At 40.6% G+C, this 20,351-nt stretch overlaps 1 protein-coding gene across 2 annotated transcripts in view; it reads right to left on the bottom strand.

Annotated features, from left to right (window-relative positions):
• Window positions 1–20,351, bottom strand: part of LOC148864961 (uncharacterized) — a 34,812-nt gene that overhangs the window by 4,370 nt on the left and 10,091 nt on the right. For both annotated transcript variants that reach the window (XM_088979800.1, XM_088979799.1), the window contains 3 exons: window positions 7,775–7,959; window positions 7,506–7,572; window positions 4,656–4,732 (listed from right to left, as the gene is read on the bottom strand). In XM_088979800.1, coding sequence (XP_088835926.1) covers window positions 4,694–4,732; window positions 7,506–7,572; window positions 7,775–7,959 — 291 coding nt within the window. In that variant the 3' untranslated portion in view covers window positions 4,656–4,693. The remainder of the gene's footprint in view (window positions 1–4,655; window positions 4,733–7,505; window positions 7,573–7,774; window positions 7,960–20,351) is intronic.

Below are 20,351 nucleotides of genomic sequence, written 5' to 3'. Positions count from 1 at the left end.
CACCGTCACCGGAGTTTTGGTTCTGAATTTCAGATCACTACTTTGAACTCCAGCTGCCGAATGAGGGAGTAATGAGAGAGAGAGAGAGAGAGAGAGAGTGAGGGTTAGAAAGTTGGAATCGGGTTGGGAGAGGTTTGAGGGTTTTTTTGCCATTTTGGTTTTTTATGCGAAAGAGCAGGAATGAGATTCCGGTTCCGGGGGGTGGGTCAGGAATGGCCATTCCCAAAAATAAGGGATTGCCATTCTGCCCGAAATGGGAACCGGATTCCGATTCCGCCCAACCAAACGCCTGGAATTGGAATGGACCATTCCGATTCCGATTCTAGACCCCTATTACTGCGAACCAAACGGACCTTCAATATGTTCAATAATTTCAAGATGAAAATTTTTCTTTTAACTTAATTTCACCCCATTGCCCATCATCTCTCATTAAATCCTTTAATTTAAGTTGAGACAAAGCCAATGGAACTGGGTCCCAAGGCATACTATATCTGACATTCAATTTGATTCAAGGAACATGACAGATGACACGAGAATCATTTTGCTTTATCAAATATCACACTTCAATATGGAATTTAAGCAAACCTCGAAACCAATTTCCAAACAAAAGCATTGCTACTTACCTTTAAAGAAAACAAACTTGAATTCTTCAAATATTTAGCTTTCCACAATGAACCCAAATAGATTGATCCTCAATGAGAAATCTCCAAGATAATTTCTCCAAGAATGCTAAATTAACAATTTCTGATTTCCTAAATCCTAATCCTCCTCCAGATTTTGGACAGCACAGTTTAAACCAGGAACACCATCTACTCTTGTGGGTACCCTGAGATCCATTAGACCACCAAACTGCCTTTGAACTTTACCAATAATCTGTAAAATCTTTTGAGGCAGTTGCATAACCAACATACAATGGAGGGGAGCTGACTGTAAAACTGATTTGATGGGCACATGTTTACCTGCTTGTGAGATTGAGTTTGCTTTCAGCCTTTCAAGTTTGTTCTTCAGATTATCCAAAATAAATTGCAGAGGCTGAGACCTATTCTTATTAAAATGTAAAGGAAAACCCAAATATTTGTTAGATTTATCTAAAATTTTCATTGGGTCAGCCTCTAATCATTCTTCGACATGGAGGATGTACAGATTTTCTACACATTATGCCAGAATTATCAAAATTAATTCTTTGACTCAACAGAAATTGAAAATCCTCCAAAATTAATTTGAGACTTGCAATCTCATTTCTATGGGTCCTTAAAAAAAAAACATAACATCATCTGCAAAGAACAAATGAGAAATAATAGGAGCCCCCCTAGCAACTTGAGTTCCAACAATTCTATTTTCCAACTCATCTTTTAAAAGAAGTTTGGAGAGATTTCCCTAGGCAACAATGAATAGGTAAGGAGACAAAGGTCCCCTTGTCAAAGACACTTCGTTTGATGAAATGGCCTTCTGGAGAGCCATTAATGAGCATAGAATAAGAAAAAGTAGAAATGCAGTCATAAGTTATAAGACACCAATCATCATGAAACCCTAAAGCCTCATAACTTCCACCAAATAGGACCCTTCTAGATTATACCCAGTTCCAACAGCAGATTACAAAAACATCTACAGCCTTTATTAAAAGGACTAGGACCAGGATCAAGTCTCATATCTGATGCATTAACTACCATAGACTCATCAAAATCTCCAGTTAGAGCATATGATAGATCAAATTGTTTAAGCCACTTAGATCAAACCAAAATTTACTTCGCCTACCAATCATCATAAAACCCTAGAGCCTCATAGCTTCCACCAAATAGGACCTTTCTAAATTATACCCAGTTCCAACAACAGATTACAAAACCTCTAGAACCATATTAAAAAGGACTAGGACCAGGATCAAGTCTCATATCTGATGCATTAACTACAAGAGACTCGTTAAAATCTCCAATTAGAACATAAGGTAGATCAAATTGTTTAATCCAATTGCTTAGATCAAACCAAAATTTATTTCGCCCACCTTTATAAGATTCTCCATAAATAAAGCCAAGCAGCCAAGGCATTCCAGCAGGAAAAAAAAATTATTTTGAAAAAAGCATACTTGTCAGTTGCAACAAAAAAGAAACATCCAGATTTGATTTCCAGTAAACTGCTGAACCTGCTCTCCCTTCAGAAGAAATAGCATAACAATCAGTATATTTCAATTTTTCACCCAAACAATTTGCTTTCTCCTTTGGAATTTTCACAAAAAAATATAACATCTGGATTAAATTGTGAAACTAGATTACCTTGGGACAATTACCACCGTGGCAGTTCCAACTGCATATCTCCATGGGCAGTGGGTGTGGCTGTTTGGGGCCAGCCACCACTGCCCAGTTCACCAAAAAAAAAAAAAAAAAAAAATGAATGGATATGAAGAAAGAAAAGGAGCTAGCCTGAATACCATGAGGAATATTAGCAGAAGAAGGAAATTCCTGAGACTAAGAAGTGCCTTGGTCATCTTGGAACACAGGATGAGAGTAACCAACAGCTGGGCTTTCAAGACATTGTGGAGATTTTCTGAATCTGTCACTATGTCCAGCCAAACTTGGGCTCACCTGGGATAAAGGGGCACTAGACCCAGACCGAATACTTGAAACATTTTCTGAATCATGGTCCAAACCTATTTCCACTCTAGGATGTTTACCAAAACCAGACCAGGAATTACTAGGGGACTCTTCTGGGAATAACTTGGGTAAACACAGTTTGAGCATGTAAAGCCAATTGTTCAAGATGTAGGTCTCCTCAAGCTTTGGGAGGTAAAAAGTCATTATAGAACCCCACAGAATCCAAATGGAAAGTTTCACTGCTTGAACACCCTGCATGCAGATTATTAACAGGCACCAAGGAAGATGCACCTCCTGGATCCAAAGTAGGTCAGTTAGGTTATGGAGTCCTATCTGGAACCCTAGGATCAGTGGATGAAGTAAGATTCGAATCCATGACTACTTCACTGAAGAAGGGTGTCTCCTATCACAGTAAAAGAGGGGCCTTCTCAGTCCTCAACCAAGGCCCTGGGTGTTGCACAGTATGAGAGCAAAAGAACCGTTCAAAGTAATCTGCTTGAAGAGAAGATAACGGAGTAGAACAACTTGTAAATAAATGAGCCATTTTACCACAAATATAATATAGAACAGGAACATCCTCATAACGAAAAACTACCCAATTCAGAGAACCTATAAAAGCACCTCTTTCTGGATTCTCTATTGAAATCATTACCTTAGCCCAAATATAGTAAGTAGGAAGTATCACTTCTCTCACAGTCCCCATCCTAGAACCCAGACAATGCCTGACTTGTTCATTATTCATTTCAAGAGGAATGTCATAAATTTGCACCCTCTACCCTCTTTTATCAATTTGCCTCTCATCCTTCTTATCAGCTATTTGCTCATCATCTTCTAAATCTTTGGAAGCAGTATTGCATTTAATGGACTCTCAAAGAAGTGTTCAACAGGTTGGTTTTGTTTTTGAAAACCCCCAAGTCAGCCAACATATCAAAATTCAAACAAGGAACAAAGTATTTCTAGTATGCCCCACTCCCAATCATATGTGTGCAGTGTTGTAACTGCGAATTTCAGCTACCATTGCCATACCACCACCTCTCCAACACTAATAATATAAGTGAGGAACTCTTGAGGCATAGGCCCCCCCCCCCCCGGCCTACCTCTGCTTCAAGTTGCTTATTTTAACAATGATCACAATGGAAACTGGCAATCATCACTTCCATGATGATTCTATTGTTGATCAATGCAACTCTTTCCTTTCACGAGTTCAAGTCAAAAGGAATAAAAATAGCCTGAACAGAAGATTGTATTGTTGTTCTTCATTCAGTAATAAACAGGATGCTATCACAGACAGCAATCATTTACATAGAAAAAGGGGAAGCTAAAAAAATTCACTAAGTTAACCTTGTACAATCCTCTAATGCCTATGAGTCATCGACTCATCGTTGTCATTTAAATCCTACAAAGAGGTGTCCCTGAACATATCCACAGTAGAGCCAAGCTCCATCAACCTCCTGATGCAAGAAAAATAAAGAATCACCGTATCACATCAAAGGCCAAAGGAGAATTTGAAGCATTATTGAGCAATCTCTAGGGAGGTCCTCGGTTAAATCATACAATGCATGGGTAGAAAATTTAAGGTATGAGTCTTAACCAATCTCTAAACAACATTCAGGTTATCACCACAATTCTAGATGCAGCATAAATATAGCACTACAACCAATAAATGCACAATCAAGGTTCAAAGTATTGATACGATACACCACATATCAGGTGTACCATATCGTATCTTTGGGTCTCCAAAACACTAAATGTTAAAAGTTTTCAAGGTTGGTTTGTTTTATATAATTTTATATGATGTGACAACATGTCTGATAAAATATAAAACAACAGTATAGGTTTGATCATTTTAAACTCTCGATACACAAAATTTGTGTATCACATATCAATACTTTGAACCATGTGCATAACTAGTACTTTGAACAGAGAAATTCTAAAAGAAAAAAAAGTAATGGAAAGTTTCTTGATTTTCTTTTTTTTTTTTTCATAAAAATGTCATGATCCAACAATCCAAGAAATGCTAATGTCTTTCACATGAACAATAGATAAAAAAATGGAATATAAACATTATACCTCTTATGTAAAGATCCAAAAAGGAGAAGAAAAGATTACTAGCGTGTCATATTTCGCCACTTGTCCTTCAAATCAACCTGAACATTGCAATCTCTAATAAGAACAACGTAACTCTCTGAAACAGTAATTAAGTTCACTGATGAACCTACAATTTATCTATATTTTATGAGGTTTTTGCATGAAATTTTATGCTGGTTTAATTAGATTTTGCCCTATTTTAGCTTGATTGCAAGAAAGATTTCAGGGGGAGCCAAATCAACAAAAAGAAGGCAAAAGCAAGAAAAAAAAGCCCAAAATTTATTAAGTTCAGCCCGGCCCAGCCATGAGAGCAAGGGAGTTTCATTCGGCCCAAGTAGTGCAAGCTAACTCTTTGGAAAACCTAAGGGAAGAAGCCTAGCAAGAAGGAAATTTCGGCCCAGCCCATTTTTAGCCCAAATAACAGCCTAGAGTGTAGCCCACATGAGCTCAAAAGCAAGCTAAGTTGTAGCCCAAATAGCAGCCCAAAGGGAGCTAGGGGCGGCAACTCCTAGAAGTTTCTTGAAGAGAAGGAGGGAGCACTCTAGAAGGTTCATGAGGGGTGTAATACACCCAATTCTAGAGACTTCAAGAAGGGGCAAGAGCCCCCTTGAAAAACTATATAAGGAGGCCTCTAGGAGGGGGGAGAGGTGTTCAATTGCTTGAGATGAAGGCTCTCCCACTCTTAGAGGTTCGGCCACCTTGAGAGAAGAGAAGAGAAGAAGGCTAGGCGCAAGGAAGAAGAAGAAGAAGGGCTGAAGGAAGTTCAAGACAAGCAAGCTAGAAGAGAAGGTGAGTTCGAATTGAGGGTTGTGATTCAAAGATCTTTTGTAATAAATCAATTGTAGTTTCATTCTCTTTTGATTCGAATTCAGTTTCTTTGTTATATTTTCTTTCTTCTTTCTCCTTTTTTTTCCATTCTTCCTTGATTTATTTCAGCTTGTAAAATTTCAGTTCAGCAATCTAATTCTTTTTTATTCATTCAAATGGTCATGAATTGTACTTGAAGTTTCTTGAATAAGGGTGTTATTGTAGATTAATTCGGCCAACTAACCTTCAAAACTCATATCTGAATTCTCAGATCTGAGATTGCAAGATCTGAATTGCTTGAAAGAGAATTCAGATCTGCAATTTTCAGATTGGCCGAATTAATCTACAGCTTGGAATTCCTAGAGTGCTTGAGAGAGAATCTAGGAATTCAGATCTACTATTCAAGAACTGAATTGAGTGCAAGGTTAGAGATAACTTGCACAATTCAGTTGGTGATCAATTCAGATTTGAATTGATGCCTTAGAAGTGTTTGAAGAAATGCATGCATGGGGATTAGATTCTTGCTAGAGATAGAAGAACCGTCACTCATGCATAGGATGAACATGCGCTTGAGAGAGGCTGTTCATGACCTTGGGGTTTCACCAAACCAAGGCTCAATCATGATTTATTCGAATGATCCAAATTGATAGATTGCTGAATTCTGAGATTGACATTTACTGCTTACTCTTCTAACCTGATTTGAAGGCAATTGGGCCAATGATTTAGATAGATTTTAATTTAGGATTTTTTTAGCTTTCATTAAAGTTTTGATTTATTTGTTGATCAGATAAGAAGTGCTCAATTTAGTATTGGTAATTGTTTCCTAAATCCTCGTGGGAACGATACTTCACTCACTACTTTATTACTTGAACGGCTAGTGCACTTGCTAGTGTCACAATGAGCCACACATCATTCACTTATGGCAACTGACCCCACTGGCCAGAAGGCCAAAACCCCCTACTAGGGATGATCATGGACCAGGCTTAACACCTATGTTAAGGGCTATAGCTGAGGCTCAGGCCTGGGCCAGGTTCCAGGCCTAAGACTTTAAATATAAATATTAAATGTATATGATATTTTATATTATATGAGATATAAAATCTGTTTAAAATTTATGTTATACATTATATAATATAAAATATTATATATAATGTGTATAATAGGTGTCATGTTATGATATACAACCTAAAATATTACATTCTATCAAAAAAACCTAAAATATTACAAAAATTAACATGTATCATAAGTGTGGATCAGACCTAAAGTATTGGCCCAAGCATGGCACAGAAATTTCCAGGCTGGGCCAGGCTGAGCTATAAATGATCACCCCTACCCCTTACTCCCCATTTACTGTATTAGGGTCCAGGCAGTCAGTAGTTACTTAAGCATATAAGTTGAACACCAAAATCTTTACTTAATATTAATTATCTTACAATAACAAAAGATACTATATTATTTGCTTATACTAGAGAAGTCCTTAATATAATAATTGAAATAATAAAATATCCATTCTTGCAGACAAGATGTTCAAAGGTTCACAATTGACTGGGAAACAAGGGAATAGGCAGGGAAAAGACAGGAAATAAAGATACGACTTACCATGTTTCGAAATGAAATTTTTTTATCTATCAGAAAATTTTTCTATTTTTCAATTTGCATGCTTGCTAGTTAGTATATAATATAAAACAAAGAAATTAACCTAGAGCTTAAGTTTTCCTTTGTCAAATTCCACCACCCAGGTGGGCACTTAAGAGTTCCACTGTTTCCAAGAAAGAATCACATAACACCTTGACACCTATGTATGAAATTTTGAAATACTTCAATTTTCCTAGTGATAAAGCTAATACTTGTTTTTAGCATTTACCTATGCAATTAATGCAGTAGCTCAATATAGTTATTTCTCTGAAAGTAGATAAATAAAATTCTAATTTTAGTCAATAGACATTGTCTGATTAATGAAATGCCTTAGGATGTCAGAAGTTCTATATAGGTTGCCTACACTGCTTGAGTTCAAAACATACTTACCTCAGTCCTCTCTTCAAATACATCACGATAACTATTTAAAATGAACTTCCAATTCCCTCTTCCATACCTTCACATGAAAAGAAAAATGTGAATGTAAAAATGACTGTCCTCATCAAATTACAGCATAATTATTTATTGAAACATAAAAACATGTAAAATAAACATCCAAGTAACTTATGAGAAGACATGTAGATAGGCATCTCTTTTAGTAAGACTCCACCAAAAGCAATGATGATGAAAATAATAACCATGTTGGAAGGCACACATACTTCTCTACAGCAGCTCTCAAAGTTTCTTCTTCCAATGAACTCCACCTCTTAGTCTTCCTCCTCCTAGCAAATTTCATCGTTTCATACTTCTTTAAGGGGGAAACAGCCCTTTTCTTTGGGTTAGATAAGTGAAGTTTCTCTGAATGACTTGATGATCCTTCAGGTCGGTCCTGAACATCATCCCACTGTAGAGAGAAGATCCTATTAGTTAAAGAAAAAACAATAGACTTAGATTAAGCACATCTTGACACAGCACATATTTAAGAATGATTCATTCTATTCTCAACAGCAACACATTAAATTTTACAGCTTGCCAAGATAGATTTATCACCCTAATCTAAATACTCCAAATTACTTCCTGAAAGATGCCTAAAATCGGATGGACTTTAAAGCTGGTTAGAACTCATAAAAAACCTTCTACAATAACTATTTGAGCTACTACAAGTTTGAAATGATTTTCTACCAAGGAAATAGCTTGAAATAAATATTAAACATAATTAAGGAGCAAGAAAAATAAAGATTAAGATAAAAAGATAATTAGAGGAGTCATGCTTCTCTTCCCGAATCAAGTATGGGGTAACATATAACTCAATACGAGGCTTTTCATGGAGTCACACCAAAGAAGGGAAGTTCTTGAGCATCATATGATCATGAATAGCCTTAAACTTTAGTTAGTTTGGTTTGATCATTTGATGTATCTTTTTAGTTATTTTAATAATTAGAAATTCAGTCAAAAAGTCTGTTAGGTATTCAAGTCCACTAAACTAGCGAATGATTAAATACAAAATTAGACAACTGCATTAGAAACAATAAGTTCTAAAATAAGTAGAACTAAAATAGAACATGTGCAATGTAAATTTAATAATAATAGGAGTGCAATTCAGGGTACACTTAAGATTGGAGACCAAGAGATAACTCAATGTGACCTCTGCCATTACAGCAAGATGGGAAAAATGGAAGGATTTGTTGGGGCACAAACACCCCCTTCGAACCCAACTACAGGTGCAGAGCAGACCTCCAAATTGAGGTCAGACTTCACCAGGTGGTGAAGGAATTCAAGGAACTCAGAGTGCTTGTCTCCAGTATTGCCTCTCAGCAGCAGACCGGTGAGACCAGCTAGCAGGAGAGGAAGCCTCTGCTTCCAGTAGCCAAAGGACAGGGGGTTACCCCATCGGGAAAGTCACTAAGATCAATTTTTCCAACTATTCCGGTGGAGATCCTATTCCTTGGATCTTCCGCACAGAAAGATACTTCGAGTACCATGAAACTCCTGCCCACCAACGTGTCTCCATCGCCTCCATTCATCTAGAAGGAGACGTGATTCTATGGCACCAGAATCACCCCCATGTTACTTGGTCGGAGTTCACTTAATCCTTGTGCATCCACTTTGGGCCAATGGTGTTCGTGGACTATGACGAGTTGATCACTAGGCTGAAGCAGACTGGAATGGTAGCAGAATACCAACTCGAGTTTGAACGGATGGTGACCAGGGTGCATGGCTGGCCGGAGAAGGCCTTAGTAGGGTGTTTTGTGGGAGGGCTTAGAGAGGATATCCGCCTAGAAGTGAGAGCACTCCGTCCGGCGACTGTCATGGCTGCAGTGGGATTAGCTTGCTTGCAAGAAGAGAGAATTGATAACCTTCGTCGAGCTAGCAAACAACCCTACCCAATCTTGAAGACTCCTCCACAGGTCGACCAACTGCCCATGAAACCGGTTGATGATCCTCCTAAGCCCATACAACATCGGCCCACTATGCCTTTCAAGCGCCTCTCTTGGGCTAAGATGCAAGCCCGACGCGAGAAAGGCCTTTGTTATAACTGTGATGACAAGTTTGGAGCGGACCATAAATGTCGAGTCCAGCGGGTATTTCTCCTACAGACAGAGGAAGAGCCAGACGAGCCCGAACCAAAGAACTTGACCGAATGTGAATTGATTCCAGATGGTCCAAAACCCGAGGGGGCTGAGATCTCCTTACATGCCCTCATGGGCCTCAACTCTCTCCATTCCATGCAAGTAGAAGGGAAATTGATGGGCCAGACCGTGATGATTTTAATTGACAATGGCTCCAGCCTGAATTTCATCACTTGCCGCTTGGCTAAGCAGCTAAGTATGACCATACAACCCACCCCTCTCTTTTCAACTCATGTGGCTAATGGGAATTAGATGTCATGTAATGGTGTATGTAAGAAAGAGAAAATCCTCATACAAGGCCATAATTTTGCGGTGGATCTCCATCCATTGGATTTCTCGGAGGCTGATATTATTTTGGGGGTTCATTGGTTGCGTGGTCTGGGCCCTACACTATTTGATTGGGCCCAAATGACAATGGATTTTCACCAGGATGGCCAGTCTTGTCATCTACAAGGGGTGTAGCCTCCAGGCCCTCAAAGTGATACTTTAACCTCCATGATACGGGCCTCCAAAGCTGCTGGCCAACACATATTTATGCACTTGGGCCTTCGGCCCACAATTCCAATTTTGGACAACCAAGGTTGTGTCCACCCCACTGAAGTCCAACAAGGGGCCCTACGACCGATACTCGATCAGTTTGTTGATGTATTTGAGGAGCCGAACCAATTACCCCCATCCCAAACTCGTGATCATCAAATACCTCTCTTACCTGGCTCTAATCCCGCCAATGTAAGGCCATATAGATACCCTTACTTTCAAAAGCTGGAAATTGAGAAGGCAGTAAGAGAGTTATTGGAAAAAGGGCATATACAGCCCAGCACCAGCCCTTTTTCATCTCCCGTGCTCTTAGTAAAGAAGAAGGATGGTAGTTGGTCCTTGTGTAGATTACCGGGCCTTAAATCATATTACTGTGAAGGACAAGTTTCCTATACCCCTCATTGATGAGCTGCTTGATGAGTTAGGAGAGGCACGAGTGTTCTCCAAATTAAACCTACACTCCGGGTATCATCAGATCCGGGTTCACCAGGCTTATATCCACAAAACGGCCTTTAGGACCCACAATGGCCATTATGAGTTCTTGGTTATGCCTTTTGGGTTCACAAACGCCCCCTCAACCTTTCAGGCCATCATGAATGACATCTTCAGGCCATTTCTAAGGCAACTTATTTTGGTATTTTTCGACGATATTCTTGTGTATAGCAGGGATTGGGACACACATGGAACACCTAAAACTCACCCTCACAACTTTGAGGAGAAATCAGTTACATGCCAAAATGACAAAGTGCTCCTTCGGGCAAGGACAAATTCAGTACCTAGGACATGTGGTTGCAGCAGATCAGGTCATGACAGATCCAGAAAAGGTAGAAGTCATTCAAAAGTGGCCCAAGCCCACTATTGTAAAAGCATTGTAGGGCTTCCTTGGGCTTACAAGATATTATGGGTGCTTCATTAAGGGATATGGGCTTATGGCCGCCCCACTAACGCGTCTATTGAAGAAATATTGATTCAGGTGGACTGAGGAAACCCAATGGACTTTTGAAGAATTGAAGACAGCAGTTTCTAGCCCGCCAGTCCTCACTCTTTCGGACTTCTCTCAGCCCTTTGAAATAGAGTGTGATGCTTCGGGTGTAGGGGTAAGGGCCGTCTTGATGCAAAAAGGGCAGCCCATTGCTTATTTCAGCAAGGCTCTCTCAGTAACTCACCAAAATCAGTCCACTTATGTTAAAGAAATGATGGCTGCAGTGATGGCAATGCAAAAGTGGTGTGCATACCTCTTGGGATGCTAGTTTGTTATTAGAACGGACCAACGAAGTTTGAAGTATATAGCAAAACAAAGGGTGCACACCCCAGAGCAGCAAAAATGGCTTAGAAAACTGATGGGCTTTGACTACCTCATAGAGTATAAACCGGGGTCCGCAAACAAAGTAGCTGATGCATTGTCACGAGTAGAAGAGTTAGCCCAGCTAACCTGCTCTCAGCCCAGCTTCCCTTTATTTGAAGCTATACGACAAGAAGCCAGGTCTGATCTACAGTTGCAGGCCATTAGAAATAAGTGGAATCGAGATCCTTCACAAGTTGCTGGTTACCAAGTTGTGGGGCCTGATCTTTTCTTCAGGGGCCGGTTTGTTGTAGCCCAGAATTCGGCCCACAAAGCTGAACTGCGAAGGTTGTTTCACAACTCCACTTTGGGAGGACACTCAGGGGTGCTACAGACCATAAAGAGGCTCAGCAGCCACTATCATTGGGTAGGAATGTGTAAGGATGTATTACGGTATATATCCGAATGTCAAACCTGCCAACAGCAGAAATACTCATCACAGTCTCCCAATGGCCTTCTACAACCTCTCAAAATTCCTGATCAGATGTGGGAAGACCTTCCCATGGACTTCATCACGGGTCTTCCTCATTCTGCAGGAAAGGCAGTTATCATGGTAGTCCGTAGTGGTTGACCGTCTCACCAAGTACAGCCAATTCTCTGCATTTCCTCACCCATACACCGCAGCTATGGTGGCTGACATCTTCATCCAAGACGTCACCAAGCTGCATGGGACCCCAAGATCCATTGTCTCAGACCGAGACCCTGTTTTCCTGAGTTCATTCTGGAAAGAATATTTTCGCTTGCAAGGAACCCAACTGCACCCTTCCACGAGTTATCACCTGCAGAATGATGGGCAGATTGAAGCTCTTAATTGTTGCTTGGAGGCCTACCTTAGATGTTTCGCAGGGGAAAAGCCTAGACAGTGGGCTCACTGGCTCCCGTGGGCAGAATATTGGTACAACTCAACCTATCAGTCGGCTGTTAGGATGACACCCTTCAAGGCTCTTTATGGCAGAGAACCTCCTCCCATATTACCTTATGAGTATGGGTCAGCCAATGTGGCAGAAGTGGAGAACCGTCCGATTGCAAGGGACGAGATCCTTAGATTGCTCAAGTCCAATTTGGCAAAGGCCCAGTAGAAACTGAAGGCCCACTATGACGCTCACAACCGCCCATTGGAATTTTAGGTGGGTGACTTCGTTTACCTCAAGCTCCAACCTTACAACCAGATCTCAGTGGTAAGGCGGGCTTGGCACAAGTTAGCACCCAAGTACTATGGGCCTCATATGGTTCTGGAAAAAGTGGGCCCTGTTGCTTATCGGTTGGATCTCCCTGCAACCTCGAAGCTGCATCCAGCGTTTCACATCTCACTTCTTAAGAATGCAGTGGGGAATCAGACCCCTATCTCACCCAACTTACCCTGGTTCACTAAAGAAGGGGACCTCGACACTGAGCTTGTAAGAATTGTGGATTTCCGTTGGGTTCAACAAGGAGGTCAGGTTGTGCCCGAAGCCAAAGTAGAGTGGGTTGGGCTTCCTCCAGACGATGCCACTTGGGAACCTTATCTTAGGCTGAATGAAAGGCTTCCAAACCTAGACCTTGAGGACAAGGTCAATGTTAAGGGGGGAGAAATTGTTGGGGCCCAAACACCCCCTTTGAACCCAACTAAAGGTGTGGAGCAGACCTCCACCGATCAGCATTTCACTAGAAGACAGAGAGGCTAGCATGCCACGCTGGCAGAGCCTTTCTAGAGTTAGTTACACTGCCACCAGAAGATATTTTCTTCATGATTGCATAGATTTGCCAGCTATATAAGGCCCTGATCATGTAATAAGTGGCATGAATGAGCATCTCTCTCTCTCTCTGTTATCTTCTTCCTCCCATCCCCGCTCTTCCATCTTTCTGTTTCAGGAGGTTAAGTCACCCTCGAAGGGGCTTCCGAGGTGAGCGGTAACTCATCAGGATGCATCTAGAGTCTTATGTGATAGGCGAATACCACTTCAGCTAAAAGGAAATTTCTATAAAACATTGTAAGGCCAGCTATGTTGTATGGAGCAAGAATGTTTAACAGTTAAGAAAACAACATGTCCAGAAAATGAGTGTGACGGAAATACGAATGCTTAGATGGGTGAGTGGTAAAACTAGAAATAACAGTGTTAGAAATGAAGGTATGCGAAGAAACCTAGGAGTAGCTCTGATAGGCAAAAAAATGAGAAAAAAGTAGATGGAAATGGTTTCTTCACATACATAGGAGACCACCTACAACACTTGTTAGGGAAAGTGAAACATTACAAGTTGAAGGGGATAGTAGAGCTAGGGATAGACCAAAAAGGACTTGGGCGGAAATAATAAGAAATTATTTAAAAACCCATAATTTAACAATTGATATAACACTGAACATAACAGAATGGAAGGACAGGATTCATGTAGCCAACCTCATATGGTTCGGACAAGGTTTAGATGAGGTAATCAAGTCCACTAAGTTCTGACATTTTGAAGATCCAAATTAGAAGTTATTGAAATTTATTCCTGGTATGATTTTAAGAAGATTCTCATTTTATTGGTTTATCTTATAACCAGTCAATAATTATTAAGGATATATTTCTCTCTTGAGTTTATTAAAGATGGTTAAAATATTGAGACATGTGACCATCACTAAGCAAACTCAACACATATCAAGTGACACCCAATTTCTATCTTTGTGCAACCCAGATTTCTGACATGGATATAGTGAACACACAAATCCAACATGTGAGTGGGATAAACACTACCTCGTGTAAATAGTTGCATTTTATCCTTCACATCACCTATTGGGAATTGGGAGGTTCTTTTTAAACAGAACTTCAACTTTTAACTACAACCTAGCAACCTGGAAAGAACAATAAAGTGGATTTGGGTACAGGTATCCAAAAGAAAAACTGGGAGCAAGAAAAGCACACCAGATGAAGTTGACCAACAGTGAACAGATAGTGCAAAGGCCCTTTTTGGTAGTAGAAAGGAAGTGCCCTAAGTTAGGCAGGATAATCTCTTACAATCCTATCTAGTTTTTGTCCATCTTGTTCAATTAATTCACTTTCTATCCATGAATCTTCTATTCACTAGAAAGTCAACTCCTTGATTACCCTCATTACAGGCATGTGAGGTTTTAACATTTAATCCATACACCTTTGCAGTCTGAAGTGTATAAAACAATTGTCCTAATGCACTATGATAGGTTGCATTTCCTTTTTTTTTTTTGGAAAAAGGTAAAGTAATTTATTCAGAATAAAAGAAGATTACAACAAGGCCCAGACCACTAGATCTGCCTGGGCCCGAGACAGATTACAAGATCATCCGTGATTTAGTGCATAAAAAATGAGATACATTCTGATTTTTAAATTTCTCATTCACCGACATCCAGGAACAAATCTTGCCCACTGCTTTCTGCACTACTTCTGGGATTTTGAGTGGACGACAGAAGATTATGTTATTTCTCTCAGTCCAAATGGACCAAAGAACAGCTTGCGGAATGGTATTCCAAACAAGCCTACCTTTCTTACTGAGACCCTCCATTCTCCAACACATTAGCAGATCCTTCACAGATCTTGGCATAGACCAAAAAATCTCCAGCTTCTTGAAAAAATGTCCCCAGATTGAAGAGGAAACCTAACAATGGATACACAAGTGCTCTATGGATTCTGCACAGTTTCCACACAAAACACAAGAGGGGTCCAGATTCTGAATACCCCTTCTCTCCAGGTTAATCCTAGTCAAACATTTATCAAGAGCCATTGTCCAGACCAGGAAGTTGATCTTGGAGGGGATAGTTGGATTCCAAATCTGCCTAGCAGGGAAGTTCTCCTTAGCTGAACTGCACACCTTAAGAAATAGAGATTTAACTGAGAAGCTACCATCTGCATTCCACTTCCAAGACCATTCATCTTCTAGACTCAAATCAATCCTCTGATTTTGAAGCAGCCCCAATAGTATCGCATACTCTTCCACTTCACAATCCAACAAATTCCACCTGCACCGAGGAGTCCAAATGGTGGAGTCACCAGAAATGCAAATATTATCAACTGAAGAATCTTGATTCACTTGAATTTGGAACAGACAAGGAAAAGCTACAACCAAGGGACCCTCCAAACACCAGGGATCCTTCCAAAACTTGATTGTGTCCCCTTTGCCAACCTTAAAATTGATCCCATTCAGAAAGAGAGGGCTGTACTTTGAGATGCTAGCCCAAAGAGATTTACCCCCCAATTGGATGGGGATCCAGAGTTCTCCAATCACCCCAATCCACTCCATACATTGCCGCAATAAGACTTCTCCACCATGCATTCCTCAACTTCAAAATTCTTTCAACTTCCTAATTCCCAGTCCACCCACTTCCTTGGAAAGGCACACTTGCTCCCATTTTACAATGTGAATCTTCTTCTAATCTTCCCAACCCCTTCATAAGAAGTTCCTTTGGAGTTGTTCCAACCTATTTGCTATTTTGTTTGGAATGGGAAAGAGAGAAAAAAATAAGTGGGGAGGTTGGAGAGGGTGCTTTTAATCAATGTAACCCTACCACCAAAAGATAGATATTTTGCCTTCCAAGAAGCCAACTTCTTTTCCATTCTCTCAATGATTAAGCACCAGATAGAGGAGGAAGAATATTTGGCCCTGAGAGGTAGACCCAAATACTTTACCGAGAGGAAATCAATTTGATGGGATGATTTTACTTTTACTCAAGTTGACTTTGAGACCCGACACCACATCAAACCATCTCAGAATTCCAAGCACGGAGTCCAATTGAGTCAGAGAAGCATCCGCAAAGCATAGGGTGTCATCTACAAATTGAAGGATATTGACTTTCTCCTTTCCAGGGAAGATAGAAAACGCATTCCATAAGCCCGAATCAGCATCCTTCTTGCTAAAAAGTGTGAGAATTTCCATAACACAGATGAACAACAAAGGGTACAAAGGGTCACCCTGCCTCAGACCCCTCTGTTGGAGGGGACCATGTCTCACAAACCTGTCACCTCATAGTTGATGAAGCAGCAATAAGTCCCCAAACCCTAAAGAAGTCATCAACTTTAAAATCTGAAAACTGCTTTAAACTTTTTACCCAATGTGCCACCCTCAATGTTATTGTTTCCACTAAAGCCTCCTTGCATTTTTCCTTACTTTCAAATATTCTATCATTTCTTTCCTACCAAATGGTCCAAATTATTGCTACTCTAGTGCACCTCCAAAGAATCCTTCCCCTCCTTGTCTTACCACTGCAACCATTAGGGCTGAATAAACCTTCCAACTGGTCAGGAGATGACCACCTGCACCCAAAAAGGAAAGTAAACCAATTCCAAATAAAACCGACAAAAGGGCATGATGAAAGAAAGTGGATAGCAGTCTCACCATTCAACTTACACAGGACACACTAGTTAGGGGAGAAGCACCAATTTGGCATTTTCCTTTGAAGTACATCAAAGGTATTAATACAACCATGAAAGACTTCCCAACAAAAAGCACTGATTTTAGGGGGAATAGGATGGCACCAAATTTCTTTGACTGGAAACTGAAGAGAAGACAGTGTGGCAACCGTCGAATGAAGAAAGGATTTACAAGAAAAAGATCCATCAGAATTAGGACGCCAAACTCTAGAATCTGACCCAACTTCCCCCAAGAAAACTGAATTCAGCAATCCTAACAACTCAGAGACTGCAAGCAATTCAGACTCTCTAAGATTCCTATTAAAACCAAGGTTCCAATTCAATCCTGGAAGGTGAGAATGATGGTTTAGGAAATCAGAAATAGGCTTACCCTGAACCTAGATAGATCACAAAGAGAAGGAAATTTTTCCCCTAAGGGAGTATCCCCAATCCATAAATCCTCCCAGAATACAAATCATACCTGATAAAATTAAGGAACATAGGGAGGACATCATGGATGGCCTTCCAGGGAGCAGCCAAGTTAGCCCTACGTAGACAGGCAGCATCCCATCCGTTGCACAACATGCCATGAATGCTTGTGTTTCGACTGGTGCTACAGTAGTCCGAACCAGAAAGAGAAGAAGAAGAAGAAGAAGGGTCTGTCGAAATCTGATGGATTACCCATACAGTCGACCCCCTTAATCTATATTAGACTCTAATAATCTTTACAAAGACAGAAATGCCCTTACTTAAGTGTTGGGCAGAGTAACTCTAATAACAATACCACATAAGCAAGCTACTTAACAAACATAAGAAGACTAAACTACCCCTATTCGGCACACTTTAACACTCCCCCTCAAGCTGGAGAATATATGTCATATAATCCCAGCTTGTTACATAGATAGTTCACTTTCCCTGAGCTTAGAGCTTTTGTAAACAAATCTGCCCACTAGTCATTCGAGCCCACATGTTCTGTAATTAACTCTCCAGCAAGAACCTTCTCTCTCACAAAGTGGCAATCAACCTCTATGTGCTTTGTTCTCTCATTAAAGACAGGATTGGAAGAGATACGAAGTGCAACTTGGTTGTCACAGCACAATCTCATAGGTTTATCCATGTGAAACCCAATTTCTTGTAGGAGATTCCTCAACCACACTAATTCACAGGTGGTGTAGGCCATGGCCCTATATTCGGCTTCAACACTGCTTCTGGCTACAACCGTCTGCTTTTTACTCTTCCATGTCACAAGATTTCCTCCAAAAATGTGCAATAGCCTGTAGTAGATCCTTTGTCATTCACTGAGCCTGCCCAGTCTGCATCTGTATACCCAACTACTTCAAGTTTTCCCCCTGGTTTATACAATAGCCCACGGCCTGGAGCTCCTTTCAGATACCTCACAATTCCAAGGATTGCATCCCAGTGAGGTATACGAGGGTTCTGCATGAATTGGCGCACCACACTGACTGCAAAGGAGATGTCGGGTCTCGTGATAGTCAGATAGTTCAGCTTTCCCACTACTCGTCTATACCTTCCAGGATCTTCAAATACTTCTCTTATATCACTACTCAACTTAACATTTGGTTCCATAGGGGTCTCAGCCGATTTTGCACCTAACAGTCCTGTTTCTTCCAATAGATCAAGGACATATTTCCTTTGGCACAGATTTACACCTTGTTTTGACCTGGCAACTTCTATTCCCAAGAAATACTTTAATGTTCCAAGGTCTTTTGCTTGAAAATGATTTTGCAGAAATACCTTTAGCTTGCCAATCCCCAATTTATCACTACCAGTGATGACAATATCATCCACATAGACCACTAATAAAATCTTCCCAGCTTCTGAGTCATAGTTGAACACTGAGTGATCAACCTAGCATTGCTTCATTCCAAAACTCTTCACTTCGCTGAACTTCCCAAACCAAGCACGCAGAGATTGCTTCAACCCATAAATTGCCTTCTTCAGTTTGCACACCTTACCAACCTCCCCCTGAGCAACAAACCCAGGTGGTTGCTCCATATATACCTCCTCCACCAGATCACCATGGAGGAAGGCATTCTTTATGTCAAGTTGAAAGAGAGGCCAATCATACATAACTGCCAAAGAAATGAGTACACGAACAGAACCAATTTTAGCCACCAGAGAGAATGTCTCCATGCACTCCATACAACTGTGAGTAACCTTTAGCAACAAGTCTGGCCTTTATACGCTCCACACTACCATCTGGCAAGTATTTCACAGTATACACCCATTTACAGCCCACAGCATGCTTACCAGGTGGGAGAGTAGTAAGTTCCCACGTTTGAGTATGTTGAAGAGCAGAAAGTTCCTCCTCCATTGCCCGCCGCCATCCAGGTGAACTAAGAGCTTCTTGAACATTGTCAGGTATGGAAATAGAGGACAAAAGTGAAACAAACTGGCGATGTGAGGTAGAAAGACGAGATAATGAAACAAAATTGAAAATGGGATGGAGGGTAGAACTGCGTTTACCTTTCTGTAAGGCAATGGGTAGGTCAAGGTCTGAAGATTCAGCAATAGGAGCCATGAGAGGATCCGCAGTAGAATCCGGAGGAGGGGCCGGTGTCGTTCGACGTGTATACACTTGTCGGATCGGTGGCCGTTCAGTGGTGACCTACACTGGATGAGGTGATAAGTCTACTCCAACAATAGCCTCTGAAACTGGATCACTAATAGGAAGAGGAAGAGGAGGTAAGGGTGAAGACAAGGGTGCTTCATGACTGGAGAAGAAGGGTACAAACTCAAAAAATGTGACATCAGGGCAGACATAGCACTTTCGGGTAATGGGATTATAACACTTGTACCATTTTTGAGTCCGAGAGTAGCCAAAGAAGACATTTAATTGAGCGTGTATCTAGCTTGTCTATTCCATGACTCAGATTGTGGACAAAGCACACACAACCAAAGACATGAGGAGTTAATGGAAATGGAGATAAAGTGGGAAACAAGATAGAGAAGGGGGATCGACCATGAAGAATAAAAGAGGGCATCCGATTAATGAGAAAACATGCAGTGAGCACAACATCACTCCAAAACCGTTTAGGAACATTCATGTGGTGAAGCATAGACCGAGTAGTTTCAAGAAGCTAACGATTCTTCCGTTCAGCCACCCCATTTTGTTGAGGGGTGAAAGCACATGAGGTCTGATGAATAATGCCATGCAGTTCTAAATATTGTTGAAATGAAGTAAGAAAGTATTCACGACCATTATCTGAACGGAGAACTTTGATGGGAACACCAAATTGTGTGCGTATTTCAGCATGGAATTTTTGAAAAATGGAAAATAATTCACTTCTTTCTTTCATTAAGTAAATCCATGTCATTCTTGAACAGTCATCAATAAAAGAGACAAAATACTTGTACCCATTATAAGACTATTTTGATTGGACCCCAAACATCTAAATGAACCAAAGAAAAAGGACTCAACATACGACTCTCA

The sequence above is a fragment of the Nelumbo lutea genome, chromosome 3 (genome assembly GCF_056320005.1).
Source record: "Nelumbo lutea isolate HS-2025 chromosome 3, American lotus-T2T, whole genome shotgun sequence".
Classification (NCBI taxonomy): Eukaryota; Viridiplantae; Streptophyta; class Magnoliopsida; order Proteales; family Nelumbonaceae; genus Nelumbo; species Nelumbo lutea.
This window is presented reverse-complemented; position numbering and strand designations above follow the sequence as displayed.